At 37.2% G+C, this 24,445-nt stretch overlaps 1 protein-coding gene across 4 annotated transcripts in view; it reads right to left on the bottom strand.

The window, feature by feature from the left end:
- The window catches only part of LOC134798312 (zinc finger protein 608-like), a 180,236-nt gene that overhangs the window by 30,338 nt on the left and 125,453 nt on the right, over window positions 1-24,445 (bottom strand). For 3 of the 4 annotated variants that reach the window (XM_063770714.1, XM_063770716.1, XM_063770715.1), the window contains one exon: window positions 3,150-3,273. In XM_063770714.1, coding sequence (XP_063626784.1) covers window positions 3,150-3,273 — 124 coding nt within the window. The remainder of the gene's footprint in view (window positions 1-3,149; window positions 3,274-24,445) is intronic. The other variant, XM_063770717.1, reaches the window with a different exon arrangement.

A 24,445-nucleotide genomic window follows, 5' to 3' on the forward strand; every position in this document is an offset into this window, starting at 1 on the left:
TTTTTGCGGAGCGTGTTAGCGACGTTTTATGAAGTTCGTTAGTATATGGCTTCCAGAGAGGCATAAAGTCGCCGGTTTGAAAAACCTCGGCGCCGAGAGACGGGTTTACGAGCGAGAAGTCGAGAACAATTACCGGGGTATCATTACAATCTGTTGTAGAAGACTTGGAGGAACTAGTATAGGAGGGCTCTCCATTTACGTAAAAATGTCACGGGCTTTGAGGTCAGGTAACAGTGGTTTTCCAAAAACCTATAAGCCAAGAATACATAGCCGTGGATTACTGGACGCTGGCGTCGTGTCTAACGATAAAACGAACCAATTTTATTTCATTTAGACAGTGCGAGCGAGTTGCCCAGCGAGTGATATCAAAAACAGATCAAATTGTATCAGATACCAGTGTAACTTTGATTCGTGGTAATTACTCTTGAATTATATGCATCACAGACAGCGCTCTTACTACTTCGTCTTTGCGTTAAATTCACTCAGCGATCAGAGGGCCTACCGCGAGCCACGTTCGACGTGTTGCCTCTCTGTCGCACTTGTAAAATAGTACGTAAGTGTGACAGGGAGGCAACACGTCGAACGTGGTTCGCGGTAGGCCCTCAGAATAATGCCTCAGTCAGCTCAATATAGCCAGTAAGTCAGCTATCCTCGTAACACATTCCTTTCCACCAATAGGAAATATTAGGCAAAGCTCTGCGTAGGTGGCACCACTAGCACATACAGTAAACAAATCTCATTGACATCATCAATGACACATCATGCGTCACTAGGTCAATCACATGGCCTACCGTGAAACACGACAATCGAGAGTTCGGTTTCTGCCTCTCTATCACTCTTGCGTATTCGATCGATAGAGAGGCAGATAAAGAAATTTCGATTTTCGCGTTTCGCGGTAGGCCACCTGTAAACAAACCGCCTTGGTGCATCAATGTCATAGTGAAAACTCAAAAAACTGTTTAAGACCTTAGTATGTATAAGTTACTCTATGGTTTACTAAACAAATTAGTGCTGCACTCTGGCGGCAGAACATTGCAGTAATACTCCCTGTTAGCAGAAGTATTTATGTCGAATATAAATATGTAATTCGCTATCAACTTTCTGTTTATGCCCGTTTTATAGAGCTATTAACCCTTGCTCTGCGCCACTTAGCGCAATACTTTCCTACGGTAGTCTCATACCAAGTTCGAGAGGCGTTAAATAATTCCGTCACTCAAAATGAGCTTCGCTAGCCGAGAGCTTTTAAGAGGGTAAAGTTTACTTTACCAACAGGTAAGGTAGTGAAATGCAAATGAAATCCCCGGAACTTTTATTTGTCAGCGGTGGAAACAATGGCCGAGTCTGATTAGAGCCGCTTTCGGCCGCCCCCGGACGCCCACCGCCTCTCACTGTAATAACTATTCATTCCTCTATTAAATTGCCACAAATAATAAAGATAGAATGCTTGAAATATTTATCAGACCGGTTTTATACCTTTGGGTATTACTGACCATTAGACATAATGAAATATCGTTCTGGCGTGCTCGATGTAAATGTGTAATGTGTTTATTTTATCTGTTGCTATTAAATCTAAGTTCGTAATTTGAATCCCAATTAGTATAACCTTGACGAGACAATACAAGGTTATTTCGACTTTAAAGACATACGTAGGTAAAAGTAAATTTAATCTAGCTCAATTAATAACTAAGTTAGTTAAGAAGGCACCAAATTGAAAATTGTTTTGATTTATTTATAGGTATAGCTGTTTTGGAGACGTTAATTTAGTTTAATTTTGTACAACAAACTTTATTCACCAGGTATTTATTTATACCGTTTACGCATCTATAATACGAATGCGTATGCGGACAATTTGTAAAACCGAGTAGCGTTGAAAAGAAAACACTGTTTCCCATTCGTCACAGCCGCTGGGCAAATTGCTCTATGACTCGCAATGTCCCCCGTTGATTTCAAATTGCTTAGTTCCCTGATGGCGGTGATTGTTTACCGAGCCCACGGTTACAAAAGAAATTCCTAGTATTTAATAACAATAATAACCTCGGTTCTCATTACTTCCAGCTATAATGATCACGCTGTAAAAGGAAAGGAACTTCACATAATTTATACACACCGCACCAGTTGTTGAATTCCGTTTTACAAAATTAGAGATGCTAAATTGACATTGATTGTTCCTTTTTTTTGCATTTTTAAATAGTGTGACACATCCAATATTAAGTGCATAAGTTGCATGACGTAGTCGTATAATATATCAAAACGTGTTTGTTATAAATAACAGGGGGCCATAAGTAAATAATTTGACTGTGAAAAAATCAATTGTTTGATATCGGATACTAAACTTTAACAGATAATTAGTCAATACATTTTAGTACTTTCTAAAATCACTATGGTAAGATTATTTTAGGATTACACTGTTGACAATATATTTGTGAGTTTGATAGAGTTCATAATGTAACGTAATAACAGATGTCATTGACAGAATTGCGTTTTTTGTGGCACCTCCCCTAAAATTCGTACGAGGGGAAGATACTGCCACCCCATACCGAGGTGATAATAATCGTTGACGGTCCTTTGAAATGCAGAGAAATAAGGCGACCAAATAAATATTTATTTCACTGTATAATATAATATCAATGCGTGTGATTTTAAACCACACAGCATACTTTTAGAATTAAAACTTGATTAAACCTGTGTAGGGATAGCTTCGAAAGCATAGTAATTTTGAAAATGTCAAAACACTTCATTACTTACCCTTCTGCAACGCTTACCAAGGCATCATCATCAGAGCGTACTGTTGTTACAGTAGAAAGTGCTTCTAGTTTTTCAAAATTATCCCGCTTTTAAAGTTATCCCAGTCCACCTCTCTTGTCGAAATATTTCACTTTAGTTATGATATGAAGGATTAAAATGAAATGATGTTGATTAAAATGGTCAGTATACTGTCTGACACTTAGCTTGTTTTAGACACAAACTTAAAGTATTTTAGTATTTCATCATGACTGAGAAAATAAGTCCGTTCTTAATTAAATTTTTAATTAAAACAAACGAAGTGCCAGGATCAATATGAAACGCTAAAGCAGAAACGACCAGGCGTGCATAAGCGTGAGATGTAAGCTGCGCTACGGTGCTGCGTTCGTGCGCTAGTAACAACTCACCACCTTCCGTCTCATGCCAGACGATGCCCTCCAGCGTGACCGAGGTACCCGGCTCGCATGGGCCCAGACAGTCCGGCTCCGTGATCGTGCCGACTGACGTGCCGACGCATACTTCCGCTGTGTCCTAGGAAATAGAAAAACTAAGGTTAGTTCTTGGTATCCCGAAACGAAAACGAACACAATAGGATTGAGAAAATATGGCGAACGCTTCTTTCCCGTATAAGAAGACCGCCATCTTGATAAGATCGTGAGAACAAGCTTGTTGTAAAAATTGCCCCCCAAATACAGTCTGGAAATTCAATAACCTGCTGACTCCGGAGAGAAGCGTTTCAAACACTCGAAGAATATCTTATCTTATATATCTCTCACAATGCACATCTTACGTGATATGTATAACATGCAAACATCTTGTATGTATTCTGATATAAAAAATCGTTTGCAAAGATACGAAGGACTTGTTAATCCGACTTCCATGCAGACAATAATCCCTATTTCACCCTCTTATGCCATGAATTTCGGGGTAAAACAAGATTACGTATAACAATAGTAGAATAACTATCATACCGTCGACTGAGGTTGTTACTTTATTCGCAGGGTAACATTGATAATCAATTTTTAAACTATAACGAATTCGTTTATGAACGCTTACATCATAATAATATTGTATTTCTGCTAAGGTTGCCAACACATTATAGAATTCTTAAGCTCGTGTTCAAAAGTCAGCTCCCTATTCCTCAAAAAAGATGATCATAATATATGTTACCCCGCGGATCAAATCCCAGTTTACCGGTGCACTATATTCCCACAAGCTTTCACCTTATTTAATAACGTATAATATAATTAGTAGAATTCAATCTCAATTAAAAGCACTCCAGTATTCAGTTAGTACAAAAAACGCACCAAAAGCCCCGCCGCGCCGCGCCGCAGGAATGTCGGAGCATTTCCAGCGAAACGATACCAGCTTATTATCATAATGAGTCTTAATAAATTAATATCGATACCTTTGAAGGCGCATTAGAGCATCGATTAACTTGCATAATGCCTGGCATGCACATAGTTGCAGCATTTAACGGCCTGTGAACTAGTTCAGACTTTAATAGGTACAAATGAGTTACCTGACGTTTACGCCAGAAACAGTAATTTTAATGGTGTAATTTAATATTTAGTTTCAATTTTCTTGTCGGGGATGATTGTGTAAGTGTAAATTAAGTGCATTACTTGCACAAAAGTTGAAACGATTTTTGATACTCGTAGTAAAGCAGGTAACATTTTCTGCTTAGTGTAGTGAAAAAAGTTCACTTGTGATATAAGCTCAACTATTTAATTAAGCCAATCAAATTATTTAAAATAAGTTTTTGGCAATAATTTCATTTTTGGTACAAGCTTTTATCGCTGACTGTACTTTTCATTCCACAGGCAACTAATGCTCATCGAGACTATTCTAAAAACCCCAAACACAATTAGGTTTCGTTGTTTTATCACATAGTTCCCATGGCCACCTCCGGTCTCCATCATCAGATCAGCTGGATGACACCATAATATTGCATTGTCACCCGATTTACGTATGTATGCAAAATTTCAGCTCAATCGGAAACCGGGAAGTGGATCAAATTTAACTTGCAAGTTTTGATTACAGACAACGGTCAGGTGAAACTAAATAAAAGCTTGTAAAAAAAAGCGTTTTGAGGAATTAATTCCCAGCAAGCTGGAAATCGTTTTAAAGTCCTCATTTGGTCCTAAATGCGTGTAATCTGAGTTTGCGTAATCCCAGGACGTGTGCAAGCAATTTTTTTTATAAAACGCAGCTTGCTGGAAATTAATTCTCCGAAAAAATCTAATTTGATTGGCCTATATAGCTTGAACTTGTACTAGGTTGAATTTTTATTGTATACTAGACGGGCCCGCAGCTCCGCTCGCGTAAATGAAATAAAGAGTTCGTCTTATGTTTAGTTAAATACCGACATTATTATGTATTCAACCCTGCCATGGTTTAAAACTGTGATTTCTTATTTGTAGCCGTTATTTGGATAACTCAATTCGCAAATTTGTCAAAAAATGTTGTGATTTGATAAAAGGCAAGATTGTATTTTTTCATCAACACGTATTTATTTAAAACTTGTTTCAAGATAAAATTATTATTTGTTCTTATAAGCCTAGTTGCAAAAACGTTCATTAGATTAATTTTCGCCTTAAGACGAATATGGACGACCACCGCCCTTAAATCGCCTTTTTATACAAACATAGGTAGTCTAGTCCTCTCGGTCTTGCGATAGCTCTCGCCAGTCGCCATGACCGAGGTTGAGCAGGTCTTGAGCAACTACGTCGTTTCAGCGGTACCTAGGACGTCCACTCGGGCGTCTCCTATTTTGTTGTCCCAAGTACCTGCGCTCTCTTCACGGCACGATCCTCTCCCATTCTCTCTAAGTGTCCGAGCCACCACTGAATTTAGCCGCTTTTGTCTCTCAATATTTCGCCACTATATCGGACCACATCCTTATTTCTATGGCAACCAAATTATATTACGATATTTAGCTGACTGATGACTGTACATTTGCTTATTTTTATCAGGTCGCTCAATAATATCTGAACATGCACTTTAATCTACCTTTATCATACGTGCGTCGTATTCGAGAAACGTGTCAAAAACTTTTTTAGAAATTTGTAAGGCGCCATCTCGCTTCTTCCCTCGTTTTTTGTCCCGTTCTGGTTTTTCAATTTTATATATATGATGATGATGATAATTTAGGGACCACTACATAGGTAGTGTAGTATAGAGTGGTACCTGAACCTGACTCTATTTTTAAATGAACAGTTTTTCATTTGAATCTTTTGCAAACTTATAAATACAGCCAGCCAAATATCGTTACCAATAAATGGGTCTTCAGTTATTCTCCAGTTTCCAGTTATTTGAAACCAACAGTGATACCAAAATCGACAAAATAGGTACATAAAATGCAAAAGCCCTTTAGAGTCTATTTCCAGAAACGGTTCGCAGTAATGTGAGCAAGTTGGTGTATTATCGTTACGACAGTCTGCGGTAGACCCAGGATTGCATAAAAGTAAGGAGCGTTTACCGTGGAAACATAATCAAATGAAGCCATTTACATTCAACGCGGGCCGCTAGATGTCGCTGTCTCCCTAACGCACGTTAATGGGCTTGCAAATTGTGAAGTAAACTGCTCAATATACAAAATCCCTTGAGATACTTGTGCTGTAATTGGAAAAATAAAAATTCCACGAATAGTCTATTTTCTATACTAAAGAAAAACGAGTTGCGGCGTACAGCTATTTAGCTCTTTACAAAATATACTATAGAGATCTAAGTCTGATGCAACTGAAAGGAACATAAGACCCTTCTGTAGCGCGTAGATTTTTATGCTCGCCTCGCGACAATTTAGTAGACGTGCGCGCCGCCGCGGCGCGCCGCCGCCATAAGGAGTCAGCGCGCCGCCGCCGCCGCCGGTAGTTTAAAATTCGCGCCGAATATTTTTTTATAAGACAGTATTATGCAGCGTTAAAATATGTAATAGGTTATAGTACGATAAGAAATAGTTGAAAATTATTGCGAGCGCCACTTCCTACGTAACTCACACATTTTAGACGTAAAATACTTACTTAAACATGGCAAAAATTTAGTACGGAAATGTTTTGGTTATATAATTAAATTTCTACTATTTTATGTCGCACCAACATGCATACTAACTATTTCTTATGTGGCAGTATGATTTACATAAAAATGTGTTGTATGTATGGGTAAAACACATTTACAAAGTATAATGTCCAGTGTTTTAACCGTTGTCGATCACACGGCACTTTTGCTAAGTCAAGTATGTTGGACATTGCCAAGTATGCGAAGAGTAAAATTATCAAATATTCTGGTAAATAAATTAAACAGAGGGATGTTAGGTGTTATAAAACGTTTTAAAAAGTCATTACTTGTCATATTACAACGTAATGAATGAACCAAATAGATAAAAATATATTTACGGATTTTTTTTCCTGTGCGTTCATCAAGACATCAAGAGACAGACCCGATTTCATTAGAGAATTTTCTTACGAAAATATTTATAAAATTGCATGCATTATTGTAAAAACCATTGCTCAGATGTTGCTGCATCCTACGATACCCCGCTAAGTTTAATAATGACGTCAATGACTGGTAAAATTTTACCACCTACGAGCTTTATACTTTTTGGAAAAAAAAAATAGGTTTTACTTAAATTCATATTAACATAAGTTGACTTGACATTATCAGTAAGGGTATTTGTAATTAAAAAATGCAATTATTCTATATTTATAAAAAAAAAGAATTTGACAAAAAAAAACCTTATACACATAAAGTACCTACGGTATGTATACTCGGCAACGTCCAAAATAATGTAAGACGCATAATGTAAGACGTACAGACGTCTTACATTATGCGGCGTATCTTTTTATTTACACCGAACCTGGCAACATCCAACATATTTGACATATCTATGTTTTTTTCGAAACTATTATAAATAGATGATTTTATGTTTTTTCTACAATAAACAACCACATAATAAGATAATATCACAAAAACATTATACTAACACAGTTTTTTTAGATTTTTTTCCCTTGTCGATTTAAGGGTTAAGCGTGGCTTTTCATTATATACGTTTTAATATTGAAAAGTTGAAAAATCCCACGCCGCCGGCGTTACGCCGCCGCCGTGGATTTTTTCGTGGCGCGCCGCCGCCCGATTTTTTTCGACCGGCGCGCACGTCTACAATTTAGACACAATGGTTTTGCGCTTGCATAAACACGGTCGAGAGAGTATAAAGGATTTTTAAATAGTTTTAAGGGCCTTTAACTGCTGCGCTGTGCGAACACGATATAACGGAACGAAATATTATGTCCCAATGTCCCATTGTTAGCGAGATGCGTGTGACAAATCATCACGCTTATCGTGTACATATCATAATACATGTAACATTGTTACATGTTTGTTTGTGACTTGGCATTAAACAGCTGAGATTACAGTTTCAACTAGAGATGAATAAATTAAATAAGTATTTATGTTCTTCGTCGTTTACGTAGTTTATGTATTCAGTAAGTCTAGTATTTAATATCTTGCTTTAATCACCTGTAATGCTATTTATTAACAGCGCGATCTATTTTCTAACTGTATAGGTTATAAGGAAATAGATAACGTAAAGGTTACGTCGACGAGTCTATAATAATATCGTATAGAGGTTGCCAGACATTATTTATTTACTTGTCTCGACCTCATAAAACAGCAAAGTTGCGTTGTGAATTTTACACCTACGCTAAAATGTACAAAAAGAAACTCTTTTAAACTTACTTTACGAGCGTCTAAATGACATGTTTTATGAGGATCACTACGTTCATGCCATCATTATTATAAGTACTTACTTAGTGCTAAAATTTTCAACTTTGTATGAAGATACAGTTTTTAACCGACTTCAATTTCATAGAAGGAGGAGGTTCTGTATTCGGTTGTGGCTATGTTTTTTTTTATGTATGTTCGCCAATTACTCCGAGACCCGTGGGCCGATTTGAGTAATTATTTTTTTGTTCGAAAGAAGATACTTCCAAGATGGTCCCACATTAATCTGGTGCTGTTCTGATGATGGGATCCATGAGGAATTGAGGGAACTCCTCAATTTTTCAAAGCACATGTATGGTGATTTGGGTGTTTTCTTAAGCAACTCGAGCATTTTCTCTCGAAAAGCACCTATTTGATGAAGTGGACCTGATGATGATGATTGTTTTGATGATAATCATGACGATTTCTTAAAATGTAGGACGTTCAGTGATTACTCCGAGACCCGTGGTTCGATTTGAGCAATTCTTTTTTTGTTCGAAAGAAGGTACTTCCAATGTGGTCCCACATTAATTTGGTGCTGTTCTGATGATGGGATCCATGAAAAAGTGAGGGAACTCCGCAATTGTTAAAGGCACATGTATTGTAATTTGGGTATTGTCTTAAACAAATCAAGCATTTCCTCTTGAAAATCACTAATTTGATAGAGTGGACCTGATGATGATGATTGTTGATGATAATGATGATAATTTGGCTATTAGGATTTTTCATGTATTTAATTTTTCAGCGTTACTATTTATAATATGACGAATAGCGCGACGAAAGGGGTAAAACGGTTGTTTTTTGAGTGCATCTGAACCGAATTTAGACGAAACTAATGATCTGGCCGACTAGCCGACTAGTCGGCCGACTAATCGGCTATTATTAGTCGGCTAGTCGGCCAAATCAATAGTCGGTACATCACTACGTTCTATACATCTCGTTCGCACTAATAGGATGCCAGCTCGACGCATAGAAAGTAAGTTACGCACACGCTAGCGAATATGTCAGTGTTAGACTTATGGTAAGGCTACTGAGGAGTCGGGAAATGGCGGTTGAAAGGTTGGTGGTTCAGGGTTCAGGGTCTAGGGGCTCCGTGATCAGGGGTTGATGTGCTATGAGGTTGAGTGATCGGGGGGTTGAGAGATTGGGTCAGTGGCGGGGCGGAGGATGGATTTTGTGTTTGTGTAGTGACAGGAATGATTTCGAATTTAGTGATACGCATTATTATGCTTTTCATTCATGCGTCACATGTCACTCATAAGCTTTTAACAATGCCTTAAAACTAAAAATTTAAAAATAAAAAAAATTACAAACAAAAAGAAAACCGACTTCAAAAAGGATGAAATAAAATATTATCAGTTTTTAAGTATATGCGTTACCAACTGATATGTTTGAAGTCGGTGCCAAGACAAATAGTAACAATACCGGTCAAAAATAATCAGGTTTATGTCTATAGGTAAATCACATTACAACTTTACTAATATTATAATGGTGATAGTAATTCTGTCTGTCTCTTTGTCACCTTCTCGGCTAAACAACTGCCATGTAAACTGGTGAAATTTGCCATGCAGGTAAAAAGTTAAGCCATGTAGATGGTCCTTAGATTGTTTTATATTTTGAAATCAAGTTCTCTGGATAAGAGGCGGGAAATAACTCAGTCCCAATCCCACACCAGAGTACTATGGACAGTTCGAAAACTTGTAAAAATTGCTCTTTAAAAAACATATCGGCAATCGCATTGGTTTTATACTAGTACCGACAAACATGGTACGGACTGCGCCAAGGTGGATTGACGGTGTGTTCTTAGGTATCTACAGAAAGTATGATCATTGCTGTCGTGTGGTGTAAGGTAGGTAATCCAACGTACATATAGCCACATTCTTATAGAATCACCCTAAAATCATGGTATGCTTCAAATTTGGCTTGGCACCGACTTCAAACATATCAGTTGGTAACGCATATACTTAAAAACGGATAATATTTTATTTCATCCTTTTTGAAGTCGGTTTTCTTTTTTTTTTGTAAAAGTTTTTATGTACACAGTGAATATCATAGCAGCGGATGAGATTACGGGTCAAGAAATCTACCATTCTGTAATTGCTTGACAAAAACAGACATGTCTCTATATGTAAACCAATTAAAGTGTGGTAGATATTTTTGGCGGCTGTTCGGTCCACTATTATTGATGTCTGACTGTACCTATTTAGTTTTAATTTAATTTGTAATTTAAACCTATTTAAAGTAGTATTTTAACTACATATCTACTTGTTTTCAAGTCTGCAGGTCTATAACAATTATTTAATTAGACCGTAACTAGCAGGTTGCGACTTTATTACCTATGTAAAATGTAAATTGTTCTATTTATGGCTGACATAAATAGTGACTGATATCCGACAAGCCTAGCTATTAGGCATTAAGAGGAATATAGCATTAGATGGGCTCTTTTACCTTCACTTTAAAAGCAAAAGCTTTTGTCTGAAGTATCATTAATATGTAGTTATGATTATAGTCAGACGGTTATTAACTGGCTAGCGACGATACTCCGATTAGTGCCCGGCAGTTCAACCGCAAACATATTAATATTTCGACACGCGACGCCATTAAATCCTATATTGGTGTCGGAACGTTACAACTTTAGCTATGGAGGGACTGTACGAGGGGAGCTATGAAATAGAGGGGTCCAACGTGCCATTCCAAACTGACTTAAGTCAACTAAAAACTCATAAACATATGACTTTTTAAATAGGTTAGCATAGCGCCGGCCAGCTGCCGCTTTATCTTGAAAAACGAAAGTTCAAACGGATAAGTTTTGCTTACAACGATCGCACTAAGAGCTACCAGGATAACAGAACAATAGAGCGTAAATCAATGTATAAAATGACGGTGCACGAGTGTAATGAGCGCGCCATTGATTAAAGCGCTTCGTTTGAAGATGTCTCAAAGCGGCGCGAGCTAATTTGTAGTCACCGGCTGAACGCCGCGAAAGGAAAGCGCGACGACTGACACCGACACCCTCCTACGAGGGGTGCCTTTTAAGTTCTGTCGTTTGTAAAATCTAAAGACAATTTAAACCTCAAGTACTATTTATTGTTTTTTTAAGTACTTGCTGTGATATTTAATACACTTTTTCATTTGGTCGATTCAGTTTTGAAACCACTTATTCCACTCCGAAGTTGGGACATCAAAATGGCCGTTTTGTATACGTCAACCGCCTCTTCTTGTATTCGGTACGATTAACCACGAAGACATTGCATGATTTTAGGGAAAGTAAAGAAATCATTAGGGCTCAAGTCAGGGCTGTACGGCGGGTGGTCCAGAATTTCGACGTTTTGCTCTAGTAAAATCGCAATTGTTTGCCGGGAGGAGTGTGAGCTTGCATTGTCATGGCTCAGTACCATACGATGTTTTCGGTTGATTTTTCGGAATTCACTTATAGCTTCTAGTAAGAAAACTGTAATATACTAGTCAGGGCTAACTGTTTTGTGATTTTCTAACACGATGGTGGCAACGTGTCCACTTTTGGCGACAAACGAGGCGATTATTTTTTTAAGTACTACTTGAGCGTATGACTTATTTGGTCGGTTTCCGCTCGTTTTAGAACACTCAGACGGTGGATTGCTGTTTGGAATCAGGATCATAAGCATAAATCCAAGATTCATCACCACTCACAATGTCATAAATGAGTTTTGTATCTCCTCGATCGAATTGCTGTAGAGTTTTGCAGCACTAACTAGTGCGAGCCATTTTTCGGTCGGCAGCAAGCAAATGTGGTGTCCGGCGAGAAATTTTTTTTTTTACACCTAGCTCTTCATGTAAGGTTTTTTAAATGGTAGTCCCTGAAATGCGTATAGAAGCTGCTATCTTTCGGTATATCACATAGCGATCTTCGACGATCAGCTGCCGTACAGCCTCAATGCTTTCCTGGTTTTTCGCGGTGTTCGGACGACCTTCACCCAGTCTATCACCGAGACTAGAGCAATCGCGTTAAAATTCCAAATACCAGCGTTACACAATCAGAAGGCATGATGCTTTGTCAATGAAAACAGTAGTCAGCTCTGTAAAGCACTGAAGTCGCGTTAAACGTCATTTAAAGTTATAGAAAATTATCGCACGGAAATTTTCCTATGAAATTTCCATTTTCACAACTGACTTGTCAACTTTAACTCGATGCTATACTAAAACGGTTCGGTCAATCATGATTCGTTTAATTGTTTTTGAATACTTAATTCACATAGTTTGATACGATGGTAGTTTTTTTTTATATAATTGTGAGAGATTTGCAAACGACAAGACTTAAAAGGCGGCCCTCGTACATGCCTAATGACTTCCAACTGTTCCAACAATGTTGCTTTAGCTTCATGTGTATGTCGGAACATCAAATTACAGCCAAATATGCAGGAATTGGCAGCTAAGCGTCATTGCAAACGATAACAGTTCACCCGAATTACATCTACATACCCTGTGAACATACGTCATTAAAATAATTTAGGGAAATGGCACGTTTTAGTGTGCGCGTTTATGGGAGCCTGCTGGATGGCGTATCGTGCCAGGAGCAATAAATACCGGGGCGGGTCCCCGCCATCTTGTTTACCAGTTTACCACCTAGGGACGGAACATTAATTTTCTGCTATGCGGAATAAGTGGCGACAAAGAGTGTTCGCGGCGCCTAATGGCGTAGAACACATCAACATTAAGGAGTTATAAGAAGTCTGCCAAGTGCAATAAGAAGAGCGGAAGAAACACCAATCCGCTAGATCCATCACTGTTTTACTGCTGTTTTGTTGCGAGACGGAAATAAATGGGTAACTCACGATACAGGAACTGGGCAACAAGAATGTTTACTTTCTTTTATACAAATGACTTACGTGTTAAATGTTTGTTATATATAAAGTTGACGCAACTCATTTGCTTCAATCCTTTTTAATCACGCTATTTCATTACTAAAGCTTTATATAAAAAATACAACCTTTTAACAAAGTAATCTAAAAAGTAAGTTATTTAACGATACGAGTAAAAGCGCTAATGCAAGTTGCGCGTCATGTTTTTGCTGCACGGTGGTTGTTTGAAAAAGACGGCTTTTTATCAACAATAAGACACAAAAAACAGAATTAAAGTGATTAAGACCCTAAAAACGAAACTTCTTACGACTGTCTAATGTTAAAATCTGACTGCGAATGTTCTAGCGGAGTTAACAAGCTCAAAACGCTGAGAGTTGTTTTTATCTCTAGTTTAGTTAATTGTTCATTGCCCCACGCGTAATACTTTATTAATTGTAGGTTTTCAATAGTTTGTGTTCGTAGTTCGTACCAAGGATGTAATTTAAAAATCTCAATTGTAAAAGCATATTTAAATTATAGTATTCAATTACTCCGCTCCTTAAATAAAATACACCGTTACTAAGCAAATTATAAAGCGGGTCCGCACAGTAACTCCGGGAAAATTAACATTTAAACGAACTTTCGCGGCTCGCTACCAATTGAAAGAAAGCTGCTTCTAATGGAATTAATTATCATTTCCGCTCTCCCTATCTGTGCTGTTATGATGTAAGTACAGACAGATACCGCTGTATTGCGTATAGATAAGTAGTCTAAGTACTCGCTATGCTAATAAAATAAAGGTAGACAACAAATTAACATACGCATGTCTTTTATTTTTATGAGATAATGTCAAACTAATGGTTTTGAAAGCTCGTGATGGAAAATCATTCAAATGTCATTTGCATTGACAGTAACATTGCCACTTTAAGTGCCCACATGGTATTTAATCGTCATGGTAGGTACTAACATAGTCGAAGCATAAAAACCATTTTCTAATCTCATTGCGCTAAATTAAAGGTTATATATTAAAAAAAAAACATTATACTCGGTATACTGCACATAAAAATATATCTTTAAAGTTTGATTTAAAACTCGATATGCATTTTATTGACTTATCATGATACATAACTCGTTCCATCCGGTGCTTAACCGACATTAACAGGAATCTACGACTTTATACATCGCAAAGTTCGCGTTTAGTCATAAAACGGTCGTATAATGGCGTACGTGGACTGCGTATAAATAATAATTAAGGCACACAATCACAGGCTCGTACTTTTAACAAGGGGCCGGACCCTTTCTCATCGCTGACATTTTCTAATTATCTTGGTACAATTCGATTTGATGCCACGCAACTGTTTCAATATTCGTTAAAGCTTTTATAGTTGAAAAATTATGTGACGGGTATTTGTCATAACCATAATGTCAATTGATACTGTCGAGTAAAGTGGCTTGTGGCGACGTGGCGAGGCTTGGGGCTCGGGTTTTATTGGCCTTGAGTGGCTCGGCGATGACTTGCCAATGAAAATTCATTTTGGATTTAGTTTCGTTTGAGACCGACTCGTTTTACGAGTATCATTAGTAATTACAGTAAAACTCTTTACATGTCGTAATAAAATGTATCTTAAGCGGTAAAGCGTTTTAAATAAGGTAAATGTAAATGAAAATCCTATATAAAGGGACCGTGGAAATAATTATGGGGAAATTGTTTTAAATGTTATGTTATGTGTCGATCTCTTCTTTTAGCTACGAATAAACGCTTTCTATTCTATTCTAAATGTGAACGTACTAAGCGGGTTTTCCTGTAACTGTATAAATAAAATTCTCCTTGAGTGACGAGAACAGCGAAGAATTTTAGTACTTTTAGTATATTTGTGCAATTTCGGCAAGTGACTTGCCGCAAGTCCATGTATATTATAGCTTGATGGATATCTGCCGGGAGAGGTGTCATTAATTCAGTATTATCAGTACTTTCAGCAGTAAAAAGTTATAAGGCTAAGAATAATACGTTTATGAAGTTTTTATGTAGGTCTAGCTAGTACTTACAATACTTACATACCACATGATTAATTACCTTAATAATACTCGTCACCTCACTACATTCTCTCAGTGCAGTAATCTTATGAAAGCATTATACATCTCAGAATAATAACCAACAGCGCTGTATTATTAAGCCAAAAAAAGGTCATAAAAAATCCTTTACGCTTGAAATGGCTTTCAGATCAGATAAAGTTAATCTACGATCCCGATATAATCAACAACTTCATACAATGGGAGTAATATCGTACGAAGAATGATGCTCGGTGGATTTTATAATGACCATTATAGTGCATTGTTCGCATTTTATAAATGTTCTGGCCATTACTATACGACTTTTACAGTAGTTACTCGTAGTTGTCACAGATTAAGGTATTTATGAGCTAGACACAAAATAAGCTGTTTTAATTAAACTACAAGATTCGACTTTAAAACATATTTGATATTTACAAATAAAATCCGTCATCACGAAGGATTTAAAATATGAACGGACTGATTTTAAAAGGTCTAATGTTAAAACTTTTAGTGTCAAAGTTAAAATGCTCTTTTTAACATAAGTAGCTTCATGATTTAATTAGTTAAAACATCCTCGCGTCCCCGCGGTCTCTCTAGTTTTATATTACTTTATGAAAGAATCGTAAAACAATTTTATGTCAGTCTGCTAAAAACAAGTCCATCGCGACGCCAGCTCAAAAAGATTAATTATAAATAACCTCCAGCCATATCCTGGAGCCCTGGTAATTAAAACTGAAATAACTGAAACGAATTTTAAGTTTTCAATTAAAAGTGGTTTTGGTACCGGCTTTTACAGCTTGATTCGAAACGTGTTTTGGATTATAAAATAACCCATTTATTTGGTCTTCAAGTCTGACAGCTGCACTCCATCACGAATTAATTACCCCTGTAAATACCAATATACGTCCAAATGATGTTCACTCAGGCGAAATAGTCTCAATTAACCCCTTTTATAAACTCTTAACCTGCCATCCTTTGAGAATTAAGCATCTTTCAAACTTAATTCAGCATTCTTAATTACAAAAGAGCTCATTGTACTCGTAAGCACATTATCGCTGTAGGTATTCATTTTATAATGAGAGAAAAACCGTTGCCTCAAAATGTTTGCTCGTATACCGTAAATTACTTTTTTACGTCGACTATAAAACCTCCAGTTTGTATAACAGGCGGAAAACATTTAAAACTCGCCATTTCTGTAATCACAAAGTCCCAGTTCCGAATATACCGACAAACCCACAAAGCGTAGGTAAAATATCCATTTTAGCTGCACAAAAGCCACTAGTGAAATTGTACGCTATCCGAGAGATGGGAGAATCAATAGTGCCAACCTCGGCACACTTTTCATATGTTATTGAATTGAATATTCCGACCATATATACGGCACACAAAAGGCGGTTACGAGAGCCATAAAGCGGATAATGGCTTCAAATATCTGTTTTTACACGCACTTTAAAATAAAGCGCTGTTTTATATCCCTGTGAAACTTAACACGCCCAAGTTTTAGCTAGTCAAAAGAGATGTGAGAATAAATAAAAAGCACAGCTAATAAATATCATGATTGCAGACGACGTCGGTGCATAAAGTCAGCTTTGCGCCCGGGGCAGTAAATATCTACATAATGCGCTTTACCCGAGCGGATTACCATATTAGCACCTACACGTTTATCGGACAAAAACACTTTATAGCCGTACCTACTAACTAGGTAATAAAACTAGGATCCTATTAGTATACTGTGAATAAATAATGTCAAAGCGTTAACATTATTCATCCGGATTATTCAGAGAACGAATTAGAAATTCGTTGAGTATAAAAGGAGCTTATGTATTTTGAGAGATTATACGCCTCCGTCTTTTATTATAAATCAATCATTCATTTTGAGGGCGTCTGATGGCCGTAGTAACTTTCCGACGTTAATATGGAATTCCCATACAAATCTTAGAAAATGTCTGAGTTTAACATAAATGAATGAGCATTTCTCGTAGAGCAGAGAAAAGAAATGAAACGTTGTATCGCTTTGTGTTGTCGCTGAAAGGAGTAAAGTGTAAAGCTAAGAACGCCACTCACTAAACTGAAAGCGCGCGTGCTCCGCTGTGACACGGTGAAATTGCCTCGCAACTGGAACTGGACCGCCTTTGTCATCCCTGTGCGTATAAACCTGGTATATACTGATACATTTTACATACACCTTGTTTCAAATAAAATACATTTCAATGTCGAGTTCGTAAATATAATTTGCGTAAATGCCAACAATAATTACTTTCTTTTCCAAAAGAAGTTTTATTGTTTTATTGCTTCTTTATTAAAATTCTTTGTGAAAATGTACTCGTCGAAGTGATACGGTGAAAATTGCCTTTGAAACTGGACCGCCTTTGTCATCTCTACGCCCACAAAAGCTTGGTATATTGGTATAGGCTTGATTGCTAGAATACCTAAACCAGTTTTACTTGCTATCTGTTCGAGTACCTTTATATAATAGGTAAGTATAGGATCGAATACAGTCGATATAAAGAAATATTCATTCTTTTTCAAATAGATACTTAAGGAATGTCCTCAATGAGTTATTTATTTCGTAGAAAGTCAAATCAGAGTGAATCCATTTCGCAGTAATCACTTGAGAGCGAAAGAACTTTTATGAATAATTTATGCTACTAAAGCATTTTCTGAGTAATATTTCTAGAAATTCCACCGTTTGGAAAAACTTGGGTTGTTCAAATCGGTCCATAAATAATGTTGTCACAGATTGGATTTATTTTGTTGAATTTTTCTTATAAAATAAACAAATCGCATACAAAAACAATATTCTTACCGAAGTAGAAACTACAAATCATAGCGAATAAAACGCCGTGTTAACATATTCACTATACTTGTATGCGCATTAATTACGTGTAACGGAAGTTCTTAAAAGAGTTCATAAAATATACTAATCTTATTTATTTCAATTCGAGACACGAAAATCATTTAACTCGCTCTATTAGCATTTTAACACAGACATTTATCTTATAAGCGTTACCTATATTCATGTATTCAATTTTAATCTGTGATTTGTGTATAATCCGGGCCGGTTCTCGAAAAACCAATTAAATTAAATAGCAAGAGATATAAAGCAATAAAAAGAGGAACGATTACCTGAGGTTAATGGGTTATAAAAAATATACGCGATGCGCGTACCCGTCAGAGGGTTCATTTTAATAATTATCTAATTAAACCTATCGAGTAGGAAGCTATTTATTCCGCATACGTCCTGTTTTATTATCGGTTTAACTCGGTGGAAACGTCGTCCAATTATTCCAAAATAATTGGTTTGTAATTGAAATAGTGAAGAGATGCGATTTCATTAATTAGTGAGGCAATACGCGCCCCGCATGCCGAGATTGCCGAGTGTTCGCATCGCAAGCGGCAGTTTTAATTTGCGTAAACAGTTAAATCAACACGGGGCTAAACAGCGCAGCAAACGCGTTTCGAAAGCATCGTAATTTTCTTTTAGAGCCATTTAATTTAAGCACAGTGCGCAGCGAGAGCATAATCTGATTTATATCTTCTAGGCCGTATTTCTTCTTTATTCCCTTTTCCACACTATTCCGACGCAATTTGTTGAAAACACGCAGATTCAGTTAACGTGTGTTTGCTGGTTGAAAACAAAAAGACCTCAGGCTCGTAAAGATTTATAGTCTTCTTTATTCCGCTCGGGATCTCTTCGAGAAGCTATCGACTGTCTTTTATGGATTACCGCAGGTTTGTTTTGATGGATTCTTTCGCGGAAGTCTGATTCGAAAACAGTATAATGACACGGAATCAAGTTGATCAGGTATAATACCGGAAAGTCAAATCGGGCGTTGCGATGGCGCCGTGAGCGGAGCCGGTCCGGCAGAAGCCGGGTGCTCGGGCTCCGGCCCGGCACGGCGACACAACGTGTTATTTATCCCCCTCCGAACGCTCTTTACGAGCACAATATCGACGCTCGATTTTATCCCGCCCCGGGGAGAGATAAAAGAAGCTTAGCGTCTGACGCCTTTGTGTCTGTATTTCTTCGCGGCGCCCGCAAATAAAACTATCAAATTAAATAGCAGAGAAGAATTTTAATATCGAAATCGTTGAGAAAATTTGTTCTTTTAAAGCCGTGCCCGCAATGTAAATATTCATAAGTCATATAAATATTACTGGAGACGGGCGGGGACGCCGTGTTAATGAAACAAGATGCTAACTCGGAGGAGTTTACTCTGAAATTATTCCGGCCGCGTCTCCCTCCGTGTCTTTGTGTCGTAGATATTATTTCAAATTATTTTTAATTGAGTAAAAGCAAGCGAAAAACACGAGAACAGCTCTTTGAGTTAATTACATTCTCAGTGTTCTAAAAGCTTTTTGGAACGTAGACAACAGGGTTCATTTTATAGCTACTTACACAGAAGCATAAAAAGTTGAATGAAAAAGTTGTTTTTCAGCTACATTTTCTCTGAAATAAAATAGAATGAAACGTGTAAAATATAATACAATTACTAATCTTTTTAGCCGCGCCAATGTTAGGTCAGTCTGAATAATTTTCACCTCTCTTTCTCATTGAAATTCACAATTCATCCGAACAACAAAGGGTTTGGGGTTCGTTGCCGAAACGTCAATTGTGAAGAGGGTACAAGGGTAGTCGGTACACGGGTAGGTACACTACACTAGGTGGAACTAACTATCGCCATAGATAGAGCATTATGAAGTTTACAGAAGACTTATTTTTGCCACAATGCATTCAGAATCTTGTATAATACCTACCTAATTACCGCGAGAACGAAAACCCATGTTTTTACATCACATCGGCGGCGGCACAGACCACTAAAATTCACGCAACGCGCTCTTACTGTATTTGTATTGGAGCGGAGTGTTTATAAAACGCGAGTCATCTTATTTACTATCTAGTGGACAAATAATCCGTGCCTGGACACGACACCGGGCAGTGACAAGACAATAAATAGTATAAATACTCGCAAGGTGCGTGCCATACCCGCCAGCCCCTGAATAATGCATAAGCAGCCCATGTTTTAAAAAGTTAACAAGGTATTCCGAGTTTCCCGTTGTTCCATTTGATACAGAGAAAAACAAATTGCTTCTACTCGAGCAGCAACACGAATGCAAAATATTATTTATTCATGCAAGATTTTTCCAAGAGAAAATGTAAAACGCTGAACGAGGCTTTTAGAAGTTACGGCGAGTTGCTCAAGTTACGAAGCACCTTAGGAAGAACAATTAAGTGTAGTGGGATAATCTTGGACGTGGTACAAGAGAAGTTTCTCTCGGGGGCGGGCGTCTGTCGTAAATAAAAAGCCAACAAGGGCGATTTAGAATTAAATAATGACTAGAACGAAATTGATGTGACTTAAAATCTGGACGTTCCTGTCTACTATAGTACGTTTTTTTAGCATTAGAAAAAAGGTAAACAATCTTGACGTGTCTTTTTATCGAAAAACACTTCTGAAAAATAAGTCACGGCAAATATGTAACAATTATGAATCACATACGATTATGTATTTACATTATTTTGCTTTCATAAGTAATAGTTACTGATTTTTCAATTAAAAGACACGTCAAGATCCCGTAGTCTTTTTCTAATGCTAAAAAAACGAACTATACTTGTCACTCGGTCTACCGCTACACATCACATCGTTCAGTTTAGGGTTCCGTGCGCGTGTCAGATTCGCCGTCGATCTGTTAGGGGGCTGTATCTACTTATCAACCGTAAAGATAGAAACACAAATTTCTCAAAGTTTACAAGGAACGTCTTGTCCCATACTTGTATTTCCTAATTAGATTTTCTCCTATTCTAATAATAATATTTCAATGCCCTTACCAGGTTTTGGTCAGGAGCAGCCGATGGGCAACCGATAACAGCATTACGCGGCCCCCGCACTAATTCGCACGCGAACTTCCTACACGCCACTCCGACACGTTAATACTCTCCTGGTACATTTGTTATTTACTCTTGTTACTTAATTGTTTAGCTATCACATTATTGTTACTTTCATTGGAAAACAAGAAAAACAATTAGGTGGTGTGTAAAGAAGAATACGAGTAACGACTGAATATCATTTACAGGGGGCGTTTGATTGATACTTGGGCAGGGAAATTGATAATAAAGTGCTGCAAGCCTCTTGCATCGTTTTCTACTGTGGGAAACACATGTGCAACTTACAAAAGTAAGTACACAGTTTTGAAAAGGTGGCGCTCGTTCACAGCGATAATTAAAATTTAAAAGACTGCTTAACTTAGTTAACAAAATGGAGTCAAGCATTATTAATATAATTATAAAACAAATTTAATAAAGTAATAGCAGGACGGGTATCATGAAACGTTTACGACAATATTAAATCGTAATGGATTAACTTGATCGCAGCCGCTTTAACGAGCGCCCCGAGTCGACTTCCTCAATAAAATACATCATTTAATAATGAAGCCGGAATAATTGTAGTTTAAAGCTCCGATTGTGGCATTAGCTGTCTGCGCGTAGCTACCCTAACCTAACTACGTAATTATATAGAAAGAGTTTTAGTACAAAATAAATACGGTTGTAAGAATGGACAGGGGCATTCATTCTATTTTTTGCCGGCTCGTGACTTCACTTCACTCGTACAATTCCTAATATTAGCTGATGACTGATGAGACTACGCTTTAAAAGTATCTATCATTATCTAATAGCATTACAAAAAGTTATAAGCCTCTACATAAACAATTAGTTTGACAGATACTTTTAAACGCGTATACCGTAACCATCCCTAGTCCAAAAGCTCCCAACTGATGGTCCAAAAGTAATTTGATTTGTTTGATTGTCGCATTTCTGAGGCAAATTATTTTCACAAAAGGAAGAATAAGCTCAGGCAATACCTACAAGAAAATTGGTATTATATTTGATACTTAATTGCGCGTTAAACTTTTGTACAATATTGGGCAATATCTATGAAAAGGGACCTTATTGTCGATGGCACTTACGCCGCACAGCGGTGCGCGGCATTGTATTTATATCGGAGCATCGTTAATAATGGCGTAAGCGCCATCGAGAATAAGGTCCCTTTCCATAGAAAACGTCACATTTGCAATTGGGTCATAGTTGAGTGGTTTTACGGAACTGTAGAGATACCTATGTCTCTATTTGTATAACTTAGAGGGTGCGTTAGAGAATCAGAATCAGAAATTATTAGGGGGTGGCAGTGGCAGATTATTTTGGCGTGTGGTTAACAGCAGAGCTACTATTATGTTATGTACTGACTTTGCCTATCCCGGATTCCGTGAGGTTTTAAAATGATTTTTGAATGCATAAATTGCCACTTGTGCACTATTTTCATTAAAGTTGAATTCTCTTTCATTTGATTCTAGTCTATATACAAATATTTAATACATGAATTCGTTTTATGCTTCACGTTTGACATAAATTCTATTAGGTACACTACGTAGACAGACGAAGAGCACTCAATTTTCTTAGCAATAAATACCTAAGTAAGTAAAGGCAAATATTTCATTCCCATGCCTCTACGCGTATATTTGAGCTCGATTCGGTTTTATTTGGAATGCACCGAGATTTACGATATCACGATAAATCGTGGCCACGTTTCCACAAAATAATTCTCCTAATGTTTAGATATCACTCATATATTTCACTTTGATATCATTATTCACGCAGACATGGAGCAGGGCGCATTAATTTAATAATATAACATGAACACGAGTAGCTAAGCTAGTGTACTATTTAATTACGACAGATTTGTGGGAGCAAATTGCTTTTAACTGTGCTTTGAAAGCATCGTGATATTAGGTACTCCTTTGGCACTGTTTTAAAATACCCAGAATATAGTGGAGAATCTATTTGAACAGAAATATAAAAGAATTTCAGTGGCTGTGAGCTTATTGCCCTAACTGCAGTTAATGATTTGGTTGGGTTAGTATCTGAGAATATATTATTCAAATAAATATACCTTATTGCGCGTCTGAGTGCGCTTTTATACACCTAATCAACTTCTTGAGACGCCATAACGTGTGCTAGCTTATACAACAAAATGCGTCGTCATCGCCATGGTAATCAATATAGCACACACTAAACGCCAGATAAATTGATGTTGAAACCGAGACGTAAACTAAACAAAGATTATAAACACATTGGTGTAGACACAACTTATAAATATCAAGTACGTATTCGAGCATAACCATTGATGCAATTTCCAATGCGATTTTTATACGTCAAATGCTGAGAATGAGGCTGCGGCAAATACCAAAAATCCGAGTACGCGGTATTTTATTTACGCTAGGGGAATTTCCGCTTTGATCTCTCTACCTCCTGGCATTTTCTTATACCCGCTTTAATTATTTCGCCTTTGAGCCTCCCTTCGAAATCATGGAGTGAATTTTAAGAGCTTGTCACATAATGGACTCTTAATTACGGGCCTGAACAAAGTTTTATTTGCAATAATTAATGCCGTTTGCTCTATTCTTGAGCGTAACGAGTCGGACGGCGCAGGTATATGTACATAATAATTATTATCATACAATTCAGAACTGAGATAGAAATGGGACGATATTACCCTCGGAGTAAATATCTATGGAGTAGAGACGTGCACTAATTTCTATCTGAAAAATTCTGTCGTTTTTGGCGCGGGGGACGAGGTAACGCACACAAATAATGTTAACACTAATGCATTTTTAGCATGCGTCGCTACACACGCACACGACAAAATTATCAAACACTAGCAAAAACTATATTCACACAAGTACAAGAACAAACACAGACAACCCTGTCCGTGAACGAGATGACGTCAGTTTTAAGTAAACCTAGATAGTGCGAGGGACGCGCCGATAATATTGTCGATATTTTATTGACAATGAATTTTAATTTCTGCTTTTATCAATTATAATAATATTACAATATCAAGTCTTTCTACCAGCATTTTACTAACTTTCAATTTTTGTATTGTTTTTAGATGTTGTTCTAATAGTTTGTCAATTTGTTTAGGGCGAATCTTGCAAGCTGATATAGAATGATTTTTTATTATCAGTTCATTAGTTAATATTTTACATATTGGTTTACTTCTGAAAGCAATGCAATATACTAT

Source organism: Cydia splendana, chromosome 16 (genome assembly GCF_910591565.1).
Source record: "Cydia splendana chromosome 16, ilCydSple1.2, whole genome shotgun sequence".
Taxonomy (NCBI): Eukaryota; Metazoa; Arthropoda; class Insecta; order Lepidoptera; family Tortricidae; genus Cydia; species Cydia splendana.